This window comes from Microplitis mediator, chromosome 8 (genome assembly GCF_029852145.1).
Source record: "Microplitis mediator isolate UGA2020A chromosome 8, iyMicMedi2.1, whole genome shotgun sequence".
NCBI classification, from domain to species: Eukaryota; Metazoa; Arthropoda; class Insecta; order Hymenoptera; family Braconidae; genus Microplitis; species Microplitis mediator.
Window position 1 is genome coordinate 10,123,076 of NC_079976.1, and position 20,040 is coordinate 10,143,115.

The following is a 20,040-nucleotide window of genomic DNA, read 5'->3' on the forward strand; positions in this document are numbered from 1 at the left end:
CTTTTCTAGCAACTGAAGCCAGTGCAGGGCTATCACGAACTAATTCAGTGTTCAGTAGTTCTGTAGATGTATCGAACCACATGATTGGTAAAACAAATTTTGCCGTTCCCGCTCCACCGCCTTTGGTGACTGGTGAGAAAATAAGGCGACTTTCTGATAGTGAACATTTTCGTCAACCGAACATTACTGTTGGGCATACGACTGTTCAAAAACAACTTCAGGAAGCGCAGACTCAAGCCCAAGCTCAAGCGCTTGCTGATATGATTCTTAAGGTAAATTTTTATTTTTTTTTTTGCAATTTATTGTTGGAGTAATGGATGATAATGATGATGATGACGATGATTGTTTAGAGTACAACTAAGATGACAGTAAAAAGAGCAACTTCTGATCCCGGTCAACGGGTTCAACTTACTTATCAATCTAGTTTACAAACGATAGCCAATCAGCAGTCTCAACAGTCGAGTCAAGCTCAAACACAACCGCAGCCCCAGCCGGGAGTTACTGAAGGCTTTACAATAACTAATTATTCTGAAGACGGAGGTTATTTTAGTCCGAGTTTGCAAGATGAAGTCTTTCAACAAGTAACCGCTGTTCCGGACTCGGTGCTTTTGCAAGCAAGTCAATTGGATTCTATCCAGGTAAAAATAACTCGTAAATTGTCTTGACAGGTTGAGGTAAATAGATAATTATATTTTGTTATTATTTATGTTTAGTTTCAAACAGCTAGTCTTCTTCAAGAGCAATCATCTGATCAGCTACAGGATATAACATTAGAAGATCGTTTTACAAGCCAGCATACAGTTAATCCCGATCTTCAAGCCCTAGTGAACTCACCACTTCCGGATTCACTTGCGGAATTTAGCACCTACGGGGCTCAGTACACTGAGAGCCCTCATACTTTGCCAACTCAGTCACCTTTGCCCTCACCGCTCACTCGACACGACAGTCCAAGTTTTACTTATCCCACTCCACCGTCAAGTCAAGAGGGACTTTTGTCGGGAACTCTACCACTTCTCAGTCCTGAAGATGACCCGGAAGCAGTAAGACCAGTGTCATCTCCACTCTCGGCAGCATTTTATACAACAACTTTGTCATCAGCGGCCGCTGTTGAAGAAGCACTAAATGCAGTACTTCCTGAAGAAAATGAAACGGATACCGGTGGCGCCAGTGGCGGTAGCGATCTCTACAGTTCTAGTTCACCAAATCCAAATTCACCCCTACCAAGTCCATTGTCAGCAACTCCAGCACCGTCACCACTCTCTTCACTACCTCCTTCTTCGGTATCATCACCTGGACCGGTAACGTTTTCTTCATCAGGTTTTCCGGTCTCTCCTCATGCTCTCCAGAATCAAATGATGCCAAACTCTGAGGATCCACTTCTGTCATCAAGTCCGAAAGATTTTGGCGCCACTCGTAGAAAACAATTTGAATTTCAGTCTTATAAATTGATAACAAATCAAAATCTCGTTGACTTTGGACTTGGCAACGGAAGTCTTGCTGGTATTGTTGTTGATAATAATGGCGAGTATAAATTAATTCAAACTGCTGGTCTTCAGAAGACAAATGTCCTTGTTCAAGCCAGCGCTACGGCACTCAGCCCAGCTGCACTATTTAGAAAAGAAATACGTTTAACAACGCCCAAGATTGAACCAGGAATAAATGTGTCAACCGGAACGACTACAACAACAACAGCAGCAGCCCAACAACAGTACCATCAATCTAATAACCACGTCCACCACCACCACCATCATCACCATCACCATCAGCAGCAGCAGCAGCAGGCAATCAACCCAGCAAAGTTTTTAATACAAGCAACCAGTATTAATCACCCATCAAACAAGAACACGATAAAACTACAGAAAGTTGGTGTTGCTGGTTCCCCAGTAGCTGCGCCGGCAGTTAATTCTCTGCCGATTCCAATTGAACAGATAAAGGAGGAGTTTTTGGACGATGATATATTTCTTAGTCCTGGCAACGTTCCAGCAAACAGTCCGTTGAGGCAAAGCAGAAAAAGACCGAGAATAGATAGCTCATGTTATCCACAAAATTCATACCCGTCTCGATTGAGACGTGCCTGCGATCGGCACTGGGATAGCAGTTACACTCCCCCGCCGATACTTAACCCCTCGCGTCTTGGTCCGGGCTTATACGCGAGGCTACATCAATATGAGAGAGATTCTGAGCTTAGTTCCGATGAATCTCAGAGTAATGACTGTCCTCCGCCGAGGATAAACATCGGGACGAGATACCAGGCCGCGATACCGGCAATCAGTTGTGAGGAGAGAGGTCGTGGTGGTCGAGAAACTGATCATCTGCTGTGGGATCCTGGCATAATTAATGGCCTAACGGACAATGAATGTACGTAAAATTTTAAAATTATATAAAAAATCTACCATGAGAACAAAAACAATCGTAAGATTTCCGTAAAATCTAATTAATAATAAATTATAAAAATTTTAATTATTTTTTTTTTCTCAAATTACAGTGGAAATGTATCTGCAGTTTGCTTGTTGTGCTAGTGTACCTGGTGGTGGTAGGAACAAAGAATACGCGCTGCATCTTTTGCACATGTGTAAAGGAAATATTCACGTAAGTTTTTAGTCTTCATTCACTTATTAATTAACCCTAATCCGTTGAACATGGGTCGTTTGTGTCCATGAATTTTCAAATATTCTACCGTAAACAGCCTACATGCCTCCGAATTTCGATGAAAATGTTTATCGAAAAAGGGATTTTCGAGGCTGACAACAACTCTATCGCAGTCAGGAGTCCAAAGAAGATCTACGAATTTTTTAAGATTTTTCCTTATAGAATAACATAATTAAATAAGCGGCGGACGCTAATTACCCACGTTAAAAATTTACGAGAGCTGAAAACAGCGACATGGGATTAGGGTTAACTAATTAATTAAAATATTCTTAAAAGCCTTTACTGTATTTTTATTTATAAAAATAATTACAATGTTAAGGAGGCGATGATAAAACTTATGAGACCAACGCCGCCATTGCCAGCCCAACATCCTCTAGTGAGCTACGAGTGCCGTGAATCTGACCGGTGGACGTCCCAGGAAATGGAAGCATTCTATCAAGGATTGCTCGAGTACCACAAAGACTTTTCCGGCATTGCACGTGATATATGTACAAAGTCAGCCAAGCAGTGCACACAATTTTACTACCTTTGGAAAAAATTATGTCCGGATGAGTATAGAAGAGTACGGGCACGACACGGCAGACCAAAGATTAAAATCGAAACTAAAATATGTAAAGACACTAAAGACACCAAAGAGCTCAGGGATGCTATCGCCTCGGTCCATTCAATGGACTTTAGTGAAGAAAAATCTATACTTCATCGGACACTCGTTAGTACTCAAATTTAATTACTTTTTTTTTAACTTGACCGCTACTTTTTTAAATTATTCATAAATTTATTTTTAACATACAAACAAAAATTATTTCTCTCGAGCTCCAGGGAATCAAACCCACATTTCACTACTTTTTTATGGGAAATTTTATTTTAAACAAATATATCTTTATGTTATATATTTATGAATATGTTTGAGGTTAAATATAAAAAAAATTATGTTATTTTTATGGCAGCATAAAAATACTCAGTTTAAACTTTAAACGCTTGTGAAACTGTTATTTTTTTTCGATCTGTAGATACGATTATCTCTAAAGTCAATAAACCACAAGCTTTTTCTTTTGAATAGAACAAAGTTATTAAACACACGTGATGCCATTATGGCCGAAGATATTTTTTCGTAAGAAAATGGCAGACAGGATTCATATGTTTTATGTATTGTTATATAAATTCAGTTCGCGAAAGCCCATAATAAGTGATTATAATTAGAATATCACATTGCAAGTATGAAGATATAATTATCGATTCGCCCTTACAACACCCGGGACCCATAAGGGCGTTTTGAAAAAAAATTTCTGCTAATTGATGTATTTTGTATTTAGAAGTATAAAAACAATGGAATCGAAATTTTTTTATTTTTTTTATGCATCCTTATAGTTTCCGAGATAAGGGCCATGAACCATAAGGGCATATAATTTTTTTTTTTCATACACGGAAAAAAATTAATCGTGAATGCAACATGATGCAGTCATGTTGCATTCACATGATGAAATCATGTTGCATTCACATGATTTGTCATGTTGCATTCACATGATAGTCATGTTGCGGTAACATGAGAAAATCATGTGGCATTCACATGATTTGTCATGTTGCATTCACATGATAATCATGTTGCGGTAACATGAGAAAAATCATGTTGCATTCACATGATTTGTCATGTTGCATTCACATGATAGTCATGTTGCGGTAACATGAGAAAATCATGTGGCATTCACATGATTTGTCATGTAGCATTCACATGATAATCATGTTGCGGTAACATGAGAAAAATCATGTTGCATTCACATGATTTCTCATGTTGCATTCACATGATAATCATGTTGCGGTAACATGAGATAATCATGTGAATGCAACATGATCTTCTCATGTTACCGCAACATGATTATCATGTGAATGCAACATGAGAAATCATGTGAATGCAACATGATTTTTCTCATGTTACCGCAACATGATTATCATGTGAATGCAACATGACAAATCATGTGAATGCCACATGATTTTCTCATGTTACCGCAACATGATTATCATGTGAATGCAACATGACAAATCATGTGAATGCCACATGATTTTCTCATGTTACCGCAACATGACTATCATGTGAATGCAACATGACAAATCATGTGAATGCAACATGATTTCATCATGTGAATGCAACATGACTGCATCATGTTGCATTCACGATTAATTTTTTTCCGTGTATCTCTGAAAAAGAAAAAAGAAAAGGTTCCGTAATAAAATATCTACAGAAAAAATATCTACGACAAAATATCAAAAAACGTAAATATCTACTGCCAAAATATCGACGGAAAAAATATAAACAACACGAAATGTCTGCATACAAAGTAACCAAACAAAACAATATTACGTGTGTAAAGTAATAATCTTATATAACAATAGTATGAGTGTAAGTTAGGGATCAATTATCAGTCAAAAAATACATATATTTACCGAAATTAACGTCAATTTATTAATAATAATAGAATCTCGGAAAAAATAGATCCGGGGGTTTTTTTTTTTATTTACAAGAATACAGCCTTCCAAAAATCACTAAAAAATTTATAAAATTTTCTTGTTCTTTTAATTTTTTAGATAAGTGTATTAAAAAATTCATTTAAGACACTGTTTTTCTAAGGTAAAAGACCTAGTACCCGATCATTCCATGTATTTGTATATCTATATTTATTATAATTTAGTAAACATCGATATTCAAATACATAAGTGATCGGGTACTGGGTCTCTTACCTTACTGATTGAAAGCAAAGATCATGTTGAAAAGAATTTCTGATATCAGAAACAAGCTAGGAGTCGAACCCGGATTTTCATGATAACATCCTCAAATTCCTCCTCCAAAACAGTTATATATTATCATGTGCCAATAAAAATTTAAAAATTATAATAATAATAATAATAAATGAGCATTTTTTAAAAATTTATCTAATAAATATGGATATTTTATCCACAGATATTTTGTCTACAGATATTTTGTCAGCGGATGTTTTGTCCACGGACATTTTGGTCCGCAGATATTTTGTCTGCAGATATTTTCACGTGGATATTTTGTCGTAGATATTTTGTCCTTAATAATTGAGCGCGGCAAGAAAGAAAATATATCAATTATGAGTGAATAAATTTTGTGTAAGCCCTTATAGTTCCTGGTGCCTTTCTAGGGAATCATAAGGGCGCGTAAAAAAATTAAAAATAAATCAAACTTATATTTTTTAATATTTATATTTTTAAATAAAAAATGCATGAATGAAAAACGAAAATTTCTTCCTCACCCTTATACATTTCCAATGGTAATTTAGTTAAGATACGTCCTTACGACATCCTAATAGGCTATCAACTTATAATTAGGCGACATGAGCTTTAATTTATGCCCAAAACTCCAAATTATTAAATTGAATTACATAAGTCATCGTAAAAATACTAGAATATTAATAATCGTTCATAAACTTTCAAGCATTAATTTTAAAGCTCGCCCCCAGAGGGCGCGATCTCGAACTATGATGAATAAATAATAAGAATAATATATTTTTTTAGTTGCAGACAAACGAAAGAGAATCATCCGCTACTTTAACAACCAGTGAAGGGCAATTGAGGCTATTCGCTGCCTACGACTGTTCTGATGTAAGTTTAATATTTAAAAATTTTTTTTTAAATCCCATAAATAACAACAATCTACCCTTTAAATTTGCTAATTTTGTTTGTTGTTTATATTTTATTTTAAATATATAAAGACCTATAATAACAACACAATTACTATTACTATTATTATTATAATTATGTACATGTGAACGTTTAAATGTCGCATGTCGTTACGCTGTGTCTCTTCCTTACGCTTAAAATTACCCGCCAATAAATTTAAAACTATTTTTATTATTATTATTATTATTATTATTACAAAACTACTAAATTCTTGTATATTTCCCATTGTTAGTTTTGTGTTTGTGTTGTTTATTTTGGCTTTGTGTTTTCTTTGTGTTGTCAGAGCTTTAGCGGAAGTGTAACAGTAACGATGGCCGGAAGCACCCATACCGGCATATCCGGCAATACCGGGCACGCCACAGTCAACACCAACTCACAAACTCACATTAGTTCTGAGCAACAACTACCCGTGTCCACCCCACTTCATTACCCCTGCAAGATTTGCGGGAAGTAAGTCTTATAATTTCTAATTATAAATTCTACATTCCCACAATATCGCAGATAACGTCCGTCTGTAATATTATTTTTTATTTAATAGACTTAAGGTAACAGACCCAATACCCAACTCAAATAAAAATCTAATAGCCGATTCATTTTTATATAATATAGATTTATATTCTTGTCGTAAAGCAGCGAGTATTGTTAACGTAATGCGCATAAGAGGCTTACAGGCTTCAAAAGTTTTAATTTTTTCTGGTTAAATTTTAGTCTGATCAACTGTAACCGAATTAATAATTTTTTTGGTTGATTTATCTAAGAATTTAAAATTGGCAAAATGTCTATTATAGTTTTTACTATTTACAATTATCTGATCTAGTAAATTATTGTGATTGGAAGCTTCTTTGTATGGCTACCGTCGAGTTTCGCGTGCAAAACTAATGCTGACATTGCTATACTTTATTCTAACCTAATCGTTAAATAACTAGACAAGTATCGTGACAGTCTGAAAACTTTACAGTACCGGTTTCAATAAATTTTTTTACCATACATGCATCGAAAGTTTAAATTCCTGCTCTGTTTAGAGGGACCACTGGTGGATCCGAATTACAGTAAATTAAGGTATTTTACGGTAAACGTACGACATTTTAACCAAAAATTCGCGGTAATTTACGGCCCAATTGCGGTATTTTACCGTAAAGTGAAGTATTGTACTTTGAAACTGTAAAAAGATTTTTAAAAAAGTATACGGCGTTTACGGTAAAAATTCCGCGTATTACGGTAAATTACCGCACTTTACCGTAATTCGCCATAAAACACCGTATGTTACTGTAAATTGCCGTAACATGCGGCAAATTTGCTGTAGAAATACGCTATTTTACGGCAAACTGCGACAGAATACGGTAAATAACGATAATTTACCGTGATTCGGATCCACCCGGGACGAAAGTCGTACTATTCTTTTATGAGAAAAACAAATGATATAAACTAGCGCATGCGCCATTCTTCCCACAAACAGAGGCAAAAATTTAAACTTTCAAGTGTAGATCTGGTCCAAAATCGTATACACACCACGGAGGAAGGTAGAATGTTCCAATCCGTGTGTTTGTTGCCCTCACCTTTGGCTTGGGTAGGCAATTATGCATGCGGGTTGGAATTTTCTACTTTCCACCCTTGGTGTGTATTATACGATTTTGTATAGGGTAAGTCTGACTGTATAAAAAAAGTTGATTTATCAGAACTAATCAAAAATTAGCATCAGAAATTCGGTTCTTTTTAAAAAAAATGTATAACATATTTAGTGAAATTTATCAAATTATTTTTCATCAAATTATTAGGGGTAATCTATTTCTTGGTCGAGTTACCCTATACAGGATTTATTTGTTAGATGTTTCGAACTAATACGTTGCTATTAGAGTCGAAATAGACTAAAATAAAAATATAACCCAGGGAAAGTAATTTTGTAAAATTAAATTCCAACAAATTTATGAAATTTTATAAAATTGTAATGATTCTCACTTCGCTTGCGAGAAAAAAAATTTATAAAATTCTATGAACTTTCATGTAAATCTGAGATTTAATTTAATTTAGTAAAATTCCATAAAATAGTTTATGAATTTTTACGAAAATTTTATTATAAGATTTCATCATAAAAAAAAAATCTTGTATTTTATTTACTAATTTTTCCAAACTTATCTCACATCACAAAAAAGTGATCGGATATTGGGTCTCTTACCTCACTCACGTTCCAAGTCACGCATGAAAATAAATTCGATTTCGATACAAGGAACGAGTGACATTAATTTTCTAAAGCTGTAGTTTTATTAACGATACTTAAAAATTGTTTTATTATAATTTGTTATAAATATTAATGAAATTGGATTTAAATTTGATAGACAAAAAAATCCCGTTAAATTTATTTGCTTAGTTGTTGAAGCTGGTAGGGCTACATAAAATAATTAAATAATAATTAGCTGCAACGATAATTTAAATAGTTTAATTAACGAAACCGCATCGATTTAGTCGAATGCATTCATTATTCAGGTTCATAATTTTTTAATTACTGTATGTATACTCGACTTTATTTATTATTTTTTATTTGCAATTATTTTTTTTTTGCATATTTCGCACTTGATATATATGTAGTATTAAATTTTAGCTCGTCATTAATTATTTAATATATTTTTAAATGCAACAATTTCCCAAATTATTTGTGGAAAATTAAAATGCATGAATCAATTGTCAGTTAATTTGCATGAATTAATGTTTTTATAATCAAATTACTAAATATATATGACACCAACATATATTTTTTTGCTATGTTCGAAATCTTTTTTATGAAAATAAAAAAATCCTGTCGTTAATTGAAATTTAAAATTTAATTTTTTTTCGGTTTTTTAATTAAAGATTTATTAGACATCAAATTAACTCGAGTTGCAAAATTGTGTCAGACAATTTTTTTGGCAATTTAAAGTTTTAACGTAATACTCATTACTCGAAAAATTTTAATTACGTCAGTAAATTTTCTAATTAAAATAATGGAATTAAAGATTTAACTTTTTATTCATAATAGAAAACATAACGAGATCATTAATTAGATAATGAACTTTTTTTAATAGTAGTAATCGTCTTTGATAATTTAAAATTAAAAAGTCATATTTATATAAAACAATGGTTGTAATTTTTTTATTCAAAATATGTAGGATTTAAATTTAAATTATTTATTAAAACAAGTTAAAATTTCGAACAGAATAAAAAAATTGCTGTACAATGATAAGTATTATTGTAATGCTTCATAAAAATTAATTGTGTTAAAAAAGCTCTATAAGGGCGTATAGATAATTACCTGCCCTTATGGCACTCGAAAATCATAAGGGCATATAAATTTTTTTTCTTACATCGATGTAATTTTTATTTACAAGCACACAAATGATAGACTACCAATTTTTTAATTTTTGAAGTAGGGTAAAGGTACTGTTTTTGGTCACTTTAGGGCCAGTTTTGGACACTTGAAAAATTAAAATTAAATAATTTGTAAAAGACCCAATAACATAATCAATTTTTGAAATATGTTTAAAGATACTTCTATCCCACTACTAAAATGAAAATTTTATTTTACACTTTTTCATTAATTAAAATGAAGTATCAAATGTCCAAAAATGGAGCAGTGGCCACAAATGCTACCTCTACCCTACGTCCTTATGGTTCCTACAAAAAAAAATTTTTACACAGAAAAAAAAGTTATCTTGAGTCAAGAAAATATTTTGGAAGACAAACGTTTTCGGTAACCAAGTGAAGATTTTCTTGAGCCAAGAGAATTCGTCTTGGTCAGAGGAAATTTCTACTTTATCCGAGAGAGTTGAGGTTTTCAAAACAATTTTCTTGAATCAAGAATATTTACTTTCAGTCGAGAATTTTTTTTTGTGCACGCCCTTATGATAACTGGTATCTATTCCAAGAACCATAACGGCGCATAAAAAATTAAAATTCAAAATTTATTATTTTTATACTCGTAGATAAAAATTAAATCTATTAGCGTTAAAAATTTTTTTATACGCCTTTATGCCTTTTTAATGGTATCTTATGCTAGGATACGCCCTTATGGCACCTGTACTCCAAATTTGAATCAGTGAAATTCCTGTTAAAGTCTCACTAATTCACACCAAAAGCCTGATTTACGCAGTAGCTCTAGCGGTCATTTAAATCTAGATTTATCAGTATATTTAAAAACCCATCAGAGTTCACAGTGAAAATTCACTGAATCTACTTAAATTTCACTGATTACCCAGAAAGGTGCTGAATAAACCAATAAAATTTTCACTGCTTCAAATTGAATGAGCTCTGCCTCATGCTTTAAATCGCATAAAACTCAATCGTACATTCAAAAAAATATAGAAGTATTATATAATAACCCCTATAATTTATTATTAAATTCACAGAATTTTCAACAAAGTGAAAAGCAGAAGTGCTCACATGAAATCACATCGGCCAATACCCTTACCCGATTCAACGGAATCTAAAAAACCTCAAGCTCAACAACAAACGTCTAAACAATCTCGTACGCAACAAAATAATAATAATAATAATAACAATAATAATAATAATAATAATAATAATAATAGTAATAATAATAATAATAATAATAATAATAATAATATTAATGATAATAATATTAATAATAATAATAATATTAATGATAATAATAATATTAATAATAACAATAATAATAATAACACAACTGAAATTCAAGAGTACCAAAAATTATCATCAAACAGTGACTTGACAAATCCAAATGCAAATCATTTGTGGCACAATCCTACAAGATTAAGACCGCCATAGGATTTAAAAATGCACCAAGTTTTGGTTCCCTAACGAAGGTTACAATTATTTATAAATATAAATATAGATAAATACAAAGACAATGGGTACGTTATCAGTATGTGGTTATAAGACGAAAATAATAATAAAAAAAAAACGTCGCTGTTATCGTTCTTGTCATTGTTATTATTATGATTATAAAATAATTTCACTGAAGAATAAAATGAAGAGTGATGTAATCATAATATTAGACATTCCTCAACAAGATCAATCAATCAATCAAGAATAAATTGGCCTAACATCATACAATATTATCATCGATCTTCGAGTGCAACGTTGTTGCCTTCAACGGTCTAATAAAATAACAATAATAATAAGAATGAAGAAAAAAAAAAAAAAAAAATTTTTTAATTGAAAAAATGCTGCGATGTACAATGTGTTTGAAAACATGAGATAACAGGGTGAAATTTATTGAGATAAATCGAAAAATGAAAAAATAAATAATGATAATTTATCAATGTCTTAGTACGGATAATCATTCTCAATGAAAATATATATACATAATAAATAATAACGTTAAATTTCCAGATACGAAAGACAAATCACGTCCATTGACTATGAGAAAATAAATATGTAGTCACGTGCATGATAACAAACTAATACTATATAATAATAATTATTATAATAATAATAATAGTAACAAATAAAGAGTGTATTATTGTCCGTTATATATATAATAATATATATTATACGAAAAAGTTTCCAAATATTGTCGACAAGACAATTTAACTAATATAATAATAATACATATTTATTTATTTATTTATTTAATAAATTCATTTTGTTGTTCTTGTTAATTATTTAATGGGGAATGCATGAGATAATTACTAGCAAAGATAATATTAATAATAATAATAATAATATTTTTAAATTAAGCGTGAGGTTCATAGCTAAATTAATTAATTTACTAAAAATTAAAATTATGTTATTTATTAATAAAATTTAAACCGGTCACTTTTAATTTTACTAAAAAATTTTAAACGCGCTAACTGTTCATTTGAATGGCAGTAGTTACTTTAAATTTTGAATTTATCAATTCTCGATGTTTATCTATTTTGAAAAAAAATCAGGTCTTGTTATTATTACAAGTACGTTTTTTAAATCAGGTGATAAAGACAAAAATTGCGTGTTCTTAATTATTTATTCATTCTACGACGTTTCGTTGGTTTTAGTCCAACGTATGAATAAGATAGTCAGCAATAATAAATCCAATGACTTTGTGTTGACTTATTGTTCAAGGTATTATACATATTATTTTAACCCTAATCCGGTGTCGCTGTTTTCAGCACCCGTAAACGTTGAACATAGGTCATTAGCGGCCACCGCACATTTAATTATGTTATTCTGTACACGGAAAGAAATTTATGGTAACAATTACAATATATTATGAGGATGGTTCCCATAATGAATGATAACCGGTTTCTTTGAAATGTTGATTATAGGAACGGCACCCAGATATATTATAGTTATCATTACTATAATATTATAGTAATATGGGAACTGTTACCATAATGATGGGAATTGTTCCCATACTTATGGGAACTTTTCCCAGAAAGTATGGACCTATACCCTATAATTTCAAGTAATCATTACCATAACGCTATGGGATGATATTTCATAAACGTACTAGGAACGGTTACCATAAATTTCTCAACGTGTAAGGGAAAATCTGAATAAATTCTTAGGTCTTCTTTGGACTTCTAAGTATGTGATAGAGTTATTGCTAGCCCCAAAAATCCCTTTTTCAATAAACATTTTCATCAAAACCCGCAGCCATGTAGGCTGTTTACAGTAGAATATTTAAAAATTCATGGACACAAACGACCCATGTTCAACCGATTAGGGTTAATTGTAATTTATGAATATTATTTTCATGTTTTTTTCAGTAAAAATAGAAATTTACTTACATATGTTTCTTAAATAATAATTTTCATAACAATGTGTATTGTTCCAATAGATACCTGATGTTGGAATAAAACTAACGAAACGACGTAGAATGAATAAATAATTAAGAACACGCAATTTCGGTCTTTATCACCGGATTTAAAAAACGTACTCAAATTATCTATGAAATTTTTAGAAAACTTTCCTACGTAAAATCAAAATTTAAATAATTGGTTTTTTTTTTTTTTTATTATTTTAATCGAAACAATCAAACTTTAACTATAAATCAAAAATTATATTACAGACTATACTTACTAGAATTTTATGTGAAAAATTTAATATTATACAAAACTATATAATCAAAAATGTAAAATAATTTTTTTTTGTATTTTTATAAAAATTACTTTTAAAAATTTTTGTTAAGAATTTTAAAATTTTTTTCGTGTTCAATATATATTTATATATACATATGTATTTTACGGCAAAATAATAATTACATACTTTAATTTTTATTCTGAACAATTAAAAAAAATGAGTGGGAATGTAGCAGACATCAGACAAATTTTAAATTATTAATAAATAGAGCAAGTAATTAATAAAATAAAATTTAAAAAAATAATGCGCATTTAAAAAAATAAAAAAATTAATAAGTGCATTTTTTATAAATATTATTTTTTTAATTATTCACTTTATTTATAATTTTACATTTGCCTGATATCTGCTACATTTACACTCATTAAAAACCCTATTAATTATTCTCGACTTGAAGAAACCATTAAAATTTTTTTTACTTAAAATTTAGCTGATCAACAATTTTATTAAAAAAAAAAATCAACACACGATTAACTGAAGAATATTAATGTTATTATTATTAATAAATATGTCGATTGCATGGTTTGATTGCATATGTACAGATAAATCTAAAAACATGTACATGACTGTACATATTAAAATAATTACTGTCTGCGTGAAACTAGATAATATCAAAATTCGTAGATAGAGTATAGATAATTTAAAAAATTAAATTAAAAAAAAAAAAAATTAAAAAAAATATATATATATTAATATTAATTTTTTGAGTGATTGATTATTTAGTTTTTCTACCTTACGCGACTCTACGTGGCGAGGCTCTTGCAAAAACAATCTTTAAGTATATATATATATATATATGAATCTATGTATATGTATCTTATATTTCTGACATTGTTGCATTGATTATAAAATTAATAAAAATATAAATTGTGTAATAAATTCGGCTTGATTAAAATTAGCTAGAGGCTGTAGTGAAAAATTATGTAAATGTATCATACAGTTAAATATAATTAATTTATTTATTATAATAAAAAATAAATAAATTTATATCAAGTTTCGATTAATGAAACTCTAAATTGTTATTCAAGAGATTTGCCAACCGTAGACGTAATCTTTGCTATATTGTTATCAATTGTTAATGATCTTATTAACTATTTTTTTAAGTGAAAAAAAAAAATCTGTTTATTATCATCATCATCATCATCATGATCATCATCATTATTATTCATTGAGAGAAAGAATACATTTTTGATCCCAGAAATTAATTTATTGTTAACTTTCAGTAGTTATTTTTTGACTCCAGAAATTATTGAACTTGTAGTAAATTTTTTTAAAAATCTACTCATGACAGAAAAATTTAATCAATTCTTTTATCATCGAAACTAAAAGAATTCATTGAAATTTTTTTTCGAACGTTTTTTTCTTGGTAGCAAATAAAATTTATTTTCATTAAAAATTGCTACAAAAAAAGTTGGATTTTCTTCAGTCAAAATTTAATTTTTTTTACCAATAATATATTTTTTTTTATAAAAAATTATTTTTTCTATCAGTGTAATTATTATTATTATTATTATTTAAATTATAATTTAAAAGACTATTGAAAGTCCAGGCATGATCAAGACTTAGAAAATCTAAATACTCTTCCATCTTGTTTGATGTAAAGTAATTCATCTTGACAATTCTAGTGCCAATCATATATCTATATATACATGTATATATACTATTATTTAACACGCTAAACTTTTTTTCAACTTTCTCTTACAAGCTACTCTTAAAAAATAATAAATCAAAAATATTTATTAACTTTAAAATAATAAAATCCGGCCACGCGCTAACGAATAATTAAAAAGTTTTAAATTAATTTATTTAAAGTAACAGCCTTCAGCAATAGATAATTATTTATTAAGATAAGTAATAAGATTTGTTATAAAGTCTCACTAATTTAAATTTATAGTGGGTAACAAAATTAGCACATATCATTTTATGACAATACTGTTACGGAAACTATTTATATAAACAATTGTGTACTATATTATTATATATAATTCTTATAAATCTAGATATTTCACAGTTATAATTATTTATATAAAAATAAATAATTGGCATAATTAACAGCAGGGTTGCTAAAGTAATTAATTATCAATAAAATACTTTTTTAATTATAAAATAAATAATTAAAATATTTATAAATTATGAATTGTTTTTAAGTAATTGGTAATAATGTTAATAAATTAAAAATAAAAATTTTATTAAATTATTTATTTAGGTAAATTAATTATTTAGCATGTTGTGATAATTTAAATTTATTAATAATAAATTTAAATAATATTTGCCAGTTATAATATTTAGATATTATTTTTATCGAGTTATATAATTTATGATTTTTTTATTTATCTATTTAGATAATTATTTTATTAACTGATTAATTTAATACTATTAATAATATTAACACTGAGTGAAAATAAAATGATAATTTATTAAATATTTAAGTATTGTATTATTCATTCAATTATTTTGTTAATTATTTATTATTTTAAATTATACTTTTAAATAAATTTAAATATTTAAATCACAAATTATTATTTATATGATAATTAATTAGCAACCCTGTTCATAAGGTGCTAATTTATTATTTTTTGCTGGAGGCTGATATAAAATAATAATTAGCATATATAAATTGCGATTATAACGAAGCAATGAAAAAAAATAGTAACGAAAATTTGCATGGATTGTACAAACGAGTCCCTCCACGTCACAGAAAAATATTTAACAAAACAATTAATACTGATATATATATTTAATTTAAAATATGTATCAAAAATATGTGATGTAATTAAATGGTATGAGGTATTATGTATTTGTACAGACCCGTACCAAGAGTTGCGCCGCTAAAATTTATTTAAATTTATAAATTTAATTTTTAGTCGAATTATTTGAGTTTTATTGTAAAGCTTAAGCGGTTCAACTCGATAAAGAAAGTGTAGCGTGGTTTATACACCTGAGGAATGTGCTCAAAATATTGTAAATGAGAAACAAAAGTACTATCAGCAAACGTTTTTTAAAAAAAATTAATGTTAATTGTCGGAAAAATTAATTAAATTGTATTATTGTCCTATCTATTGCCATCTATGTCTATCTCTATATACAGCATGATTCTTACTCTGTTATATATTCTTCTATATAAACTTCTACTATTAATATTGTTAGTGGAATTTTTAAAAAAATTTATAAAGAACTGATCAGCTGTAGATAAAATTATCTGGCAATTAAATTTATTACATTTAATAATTATGCAATATCTGGATCTTAATCGTTTTTTTACTCTACTGCTCAACTAGGTTTATTAATACATAATTTTGCTCAAAATTTAAATTTATCTAGCTTACATCTAAACTCTCGCTCAAAAAAATCTTTATAAGCAATACTAATTAGTATTACCTATTAATTTTTTTCTTTAACTACAGCTGGTTTAATGTTCTTTAAAAGTACCTTAATTATGCATTACAACAAATTCATTCTCTCATTATAAGACTCTGTAATTTTTTTTTTGGAAACTAGTTTTTGACAGTAAGGTTGTAAAATAATTAAATAATCAATGATTACTTGTTATTTTTTATCAAGTTGCAATAAATCTTGAAATTTTAAATAACCGAAGCTGATTTCCAATAACGTGCGATCATTATTAATTGTTCACACAAAATATTTTAATAATTTTATCAATTAATTAATTAATAATTATTTGTACATGTAATGCATAATGTAACTGAATCCGTTCAGTAAGTTTATTTAACGCGATGTGGTAATGCCTAATTGTTACTTAAAAAAAAAATTAGCAATTAAATCTGGAAGAAAAAAAAACTTTTAATTAAAAAAAAAATAATAATGTCTTCTATAAACTTAAAACGGCTTAAAATCAATGAATCAGTATTATCAAGGCGATAATTTAATTATATCAACACATTGCGCACATATTTTATGTATAGTAAATATAGAAAAAAATAAACAGTAAAAATATCTATGTAAATTTATATAAATATATCAAGTTGGCGTAAAAAAAAAAACAAATTTTTAAATTTTTAAATTCTTGCACGAACTTAATTTATAATTTAAAGGGAAAATTTTTTGAATTCCGTGACCTTAAAAAATTTTCCAATGCTAATTTTTGGAATTTCTTAAAATAATTAAAACAAAAAAATTTAATAGTAAATTGAAAAAAATTAATTATCAATTTTTTTGCGCCACCTTTATATAGATTTTAAGAATATATGAGTTGTAATGAATGATTATAGTTTGACATTAGTAAATATGTAAATGTAATTATAAAATTACCATATTTTGGAAACTAAAACGTTTGACCGGACAAAATAATTCAGGCACTGGATTAAAATTTTCTAAATAAATAAATAAATAATAAAATAATAATAATAATAACAATAAAAAATAATCGTGACTAAAGTCAATGACCCCACTGAAAAAGACATAAATAACAGAACCGATGTATAAAAAATGAAAACATTAATATGAATAATGAAAATAAATCTGTGGATGTAATAAACAAAAATATATACATATATATAAATATAGTATAAATAAAACAAAACAGTATCGAATATATTATTCTGTATAATTAATAATTAACAATTACTATTTTCTTCAATTAATGGTATTATTTAAAATAAAGACGGCAAGTCCAAGTCTTTTTTCTACTAAATCAAACAGATGCTACCAAAAAATATTGCAAGAGTAGCGACGTATAATTAAAAAAAGAAAAAAAAATGAAAGCTACTGAGAAGAAACTTGTAAATAAGCCAAGTGCCTTTTAAATCTGGTAACTTAATCGTTGACTTTAAAATAGATAAGAAAGTTTTAATGAAGAACAGTTATGATATTTAACATTTAACATTTATATTTATCCTTAATCCCGTGCCAAAGAATATCGTTATCTATTTATTTTTCACTCTTCATTTATTTTTCACTGCCTGGTTTTTAAATTATTTATGCTTATTTTATTTATATATTTATTATTTATTGTAAATATATTTATATATATATAAATATATATATAAATTTTATTGGGATTGTGATAAGTGTATGTGGATTTTAGTTATAACGGGTCTGTATCTTTCAAACTGTAATAGCTATCTCTACAAGGAATTGATGTAAATATTTAGAACTAGTTAGTCTAATTGTCAAACGATGGAGATTTTTAATAATAATAATAATAATAATAATAATAAGTATTAATATTATTATTATTATAGTTAAATAAATACTGGGGTGAGAATTATTTCCACTTTCAAAATTTATAACATCTTGATTAATATTAAAATAATATTGATTAAGACTTAAATTTTAGTTAGATAATTTTTAGAGCTAAGATTTTTCAAAAATAATTTTTATTTTTTATTTGCTATGGAAATTTTTTGTTAAACTAGTCGAGATGTAAAAATGGATGAATACAAATATTAAGGAAATTTAATTCTTTATAAATTTGTTTTCATACATTTTTTATGTAACTTTGAAAGTTTACTTGAAATTTTGATTTTAAATGCTTGATGTATAAATTTGAAAAATACTGATTTCGAAAAAAATTTTTAATTTTATATCGAAATTTTGGTTTGATTATTATGGGTACGATAAAAATGTATGAGTACAATTTTTTAGGAAATTTAATTTTGATCCCAACAATTTTATACCACAAGTGATCCCGATATATTGATCCCACCGACGTCTGATCTCATCGACATTCGGTTGAAAATGATGAAGATAAAGGTTTTGGTGATGATGATAATGAATTAGATCAGATGTCAGTAGGACCAGTTGTCAGTTGGTTTTAGTCTGTGGGATCAATTGTTGTGTGATCACTTTTTGGGGATCAGTTGTCATGGAACCATTTTTTTCATTATCTTTGATAATTAAACCAGAATTTGAGTTGTCAATAGTCGGTTTATAAATTTTGAAAATATTTTTCATTAAAAATTTTTAATTTCAAAATTCAAAAAGAAATTTTAATAAAAATGTATCTATATAATTTTGTTATGTACAAATTTCTCATACATTTTTTGTACATTTGTCATGTATCAAATTTTTTTTTAGTAAATTTTCTCGTAAATTTAACTCGGTCACAAATAATTATTGTAATTTACATTAATTTATATACTGTTATATTTTTATCTATATCGCTCTAAAAATTATTCACTTAAATTTGAATTTTTCTTCAGTGACTTAAATGACTCCGTAACCAAATAACCGCGAAATTGGTTTTACAAAATAATCGATAATCAAATAATTTATATTCACAATAATATATAGCATTATTTTATCTCTGTATTATTAAAATGCTCTAGATTGAAATGAATTAAAAAAAAGTAAAAAATACCGGAAATAATCCGCCAGTGCACATTCATATTAAAGTATAAATAAATTAATGTGTATTTTAACTAATTAATTAATCTATTTATCTTAAATCTCCGTCGTTTTCATGTTATTGTATTATGTATCTAAAATCCGTTCTGTGAGTGATTAATATATATATAATAAATAGTATGACTGAAAATAATGATTAAAAATAGCACTAATTCTTAAAATGCATACACACAAAAATAATAATAATTAAAATTTATAAATAATTAATAATAAATAAAAACAATAATCATAAAAATAAAAAAAGTCATAATTACGTAT

At 28.0% G+C, this 20,040-nt stretch overlaps 1 protein-coding gene across 4 annotated transcripts in view; it reads left to right on the forward strand.

The window, feature by feature from the left end:
• Window positions 1-20,040, forward strand: part of LOC130673095 (uncharacterized) — a 332,376-nt gene that overhangs the window by 225,306 nt on the left and 87,030 nt on the right. For 2 of the 4 annotated variants that reach the window (XM_057478008.1, XM_057478009.1), the window contains 8 exons: window positions 10-272; window positions 351-638; window positions 714-2,358; window positions 2,486-2,589; window positions 2,969-3,358; window positions 6,181-6,267; window positions 6,629-6,795; window positions 10,722-11,956. In XM_057478008.1, the coding sequence (XP_057333991.1) occupies window positions 10-272; window positions 351-638; window positions 714-2,358; window positions 2,486-2,589; window positions 2,969-3,358; window positions 6,181-6,267; window positions 6,629-6,795; window positions 10,722-11,121 (3,344 nt within the window). In that variant the 3' untranslated portion in view covers window positions 11,122-11,956. Of the gene's footprint in view, window positions 1-9; window positions 273-350; window positions 639-713; window positions 2,359-2,485; window positions 2,590-2,968; window positions 3,359-6,180; window positions 6,268-6,628; window positions 6,796-10,721; window positions 11,957-20,040 lie in introns of those variants that run through there. The other 2 variants (XM_057478011.1, XM_057478010.1) reach the window with 2 other exon arrangements.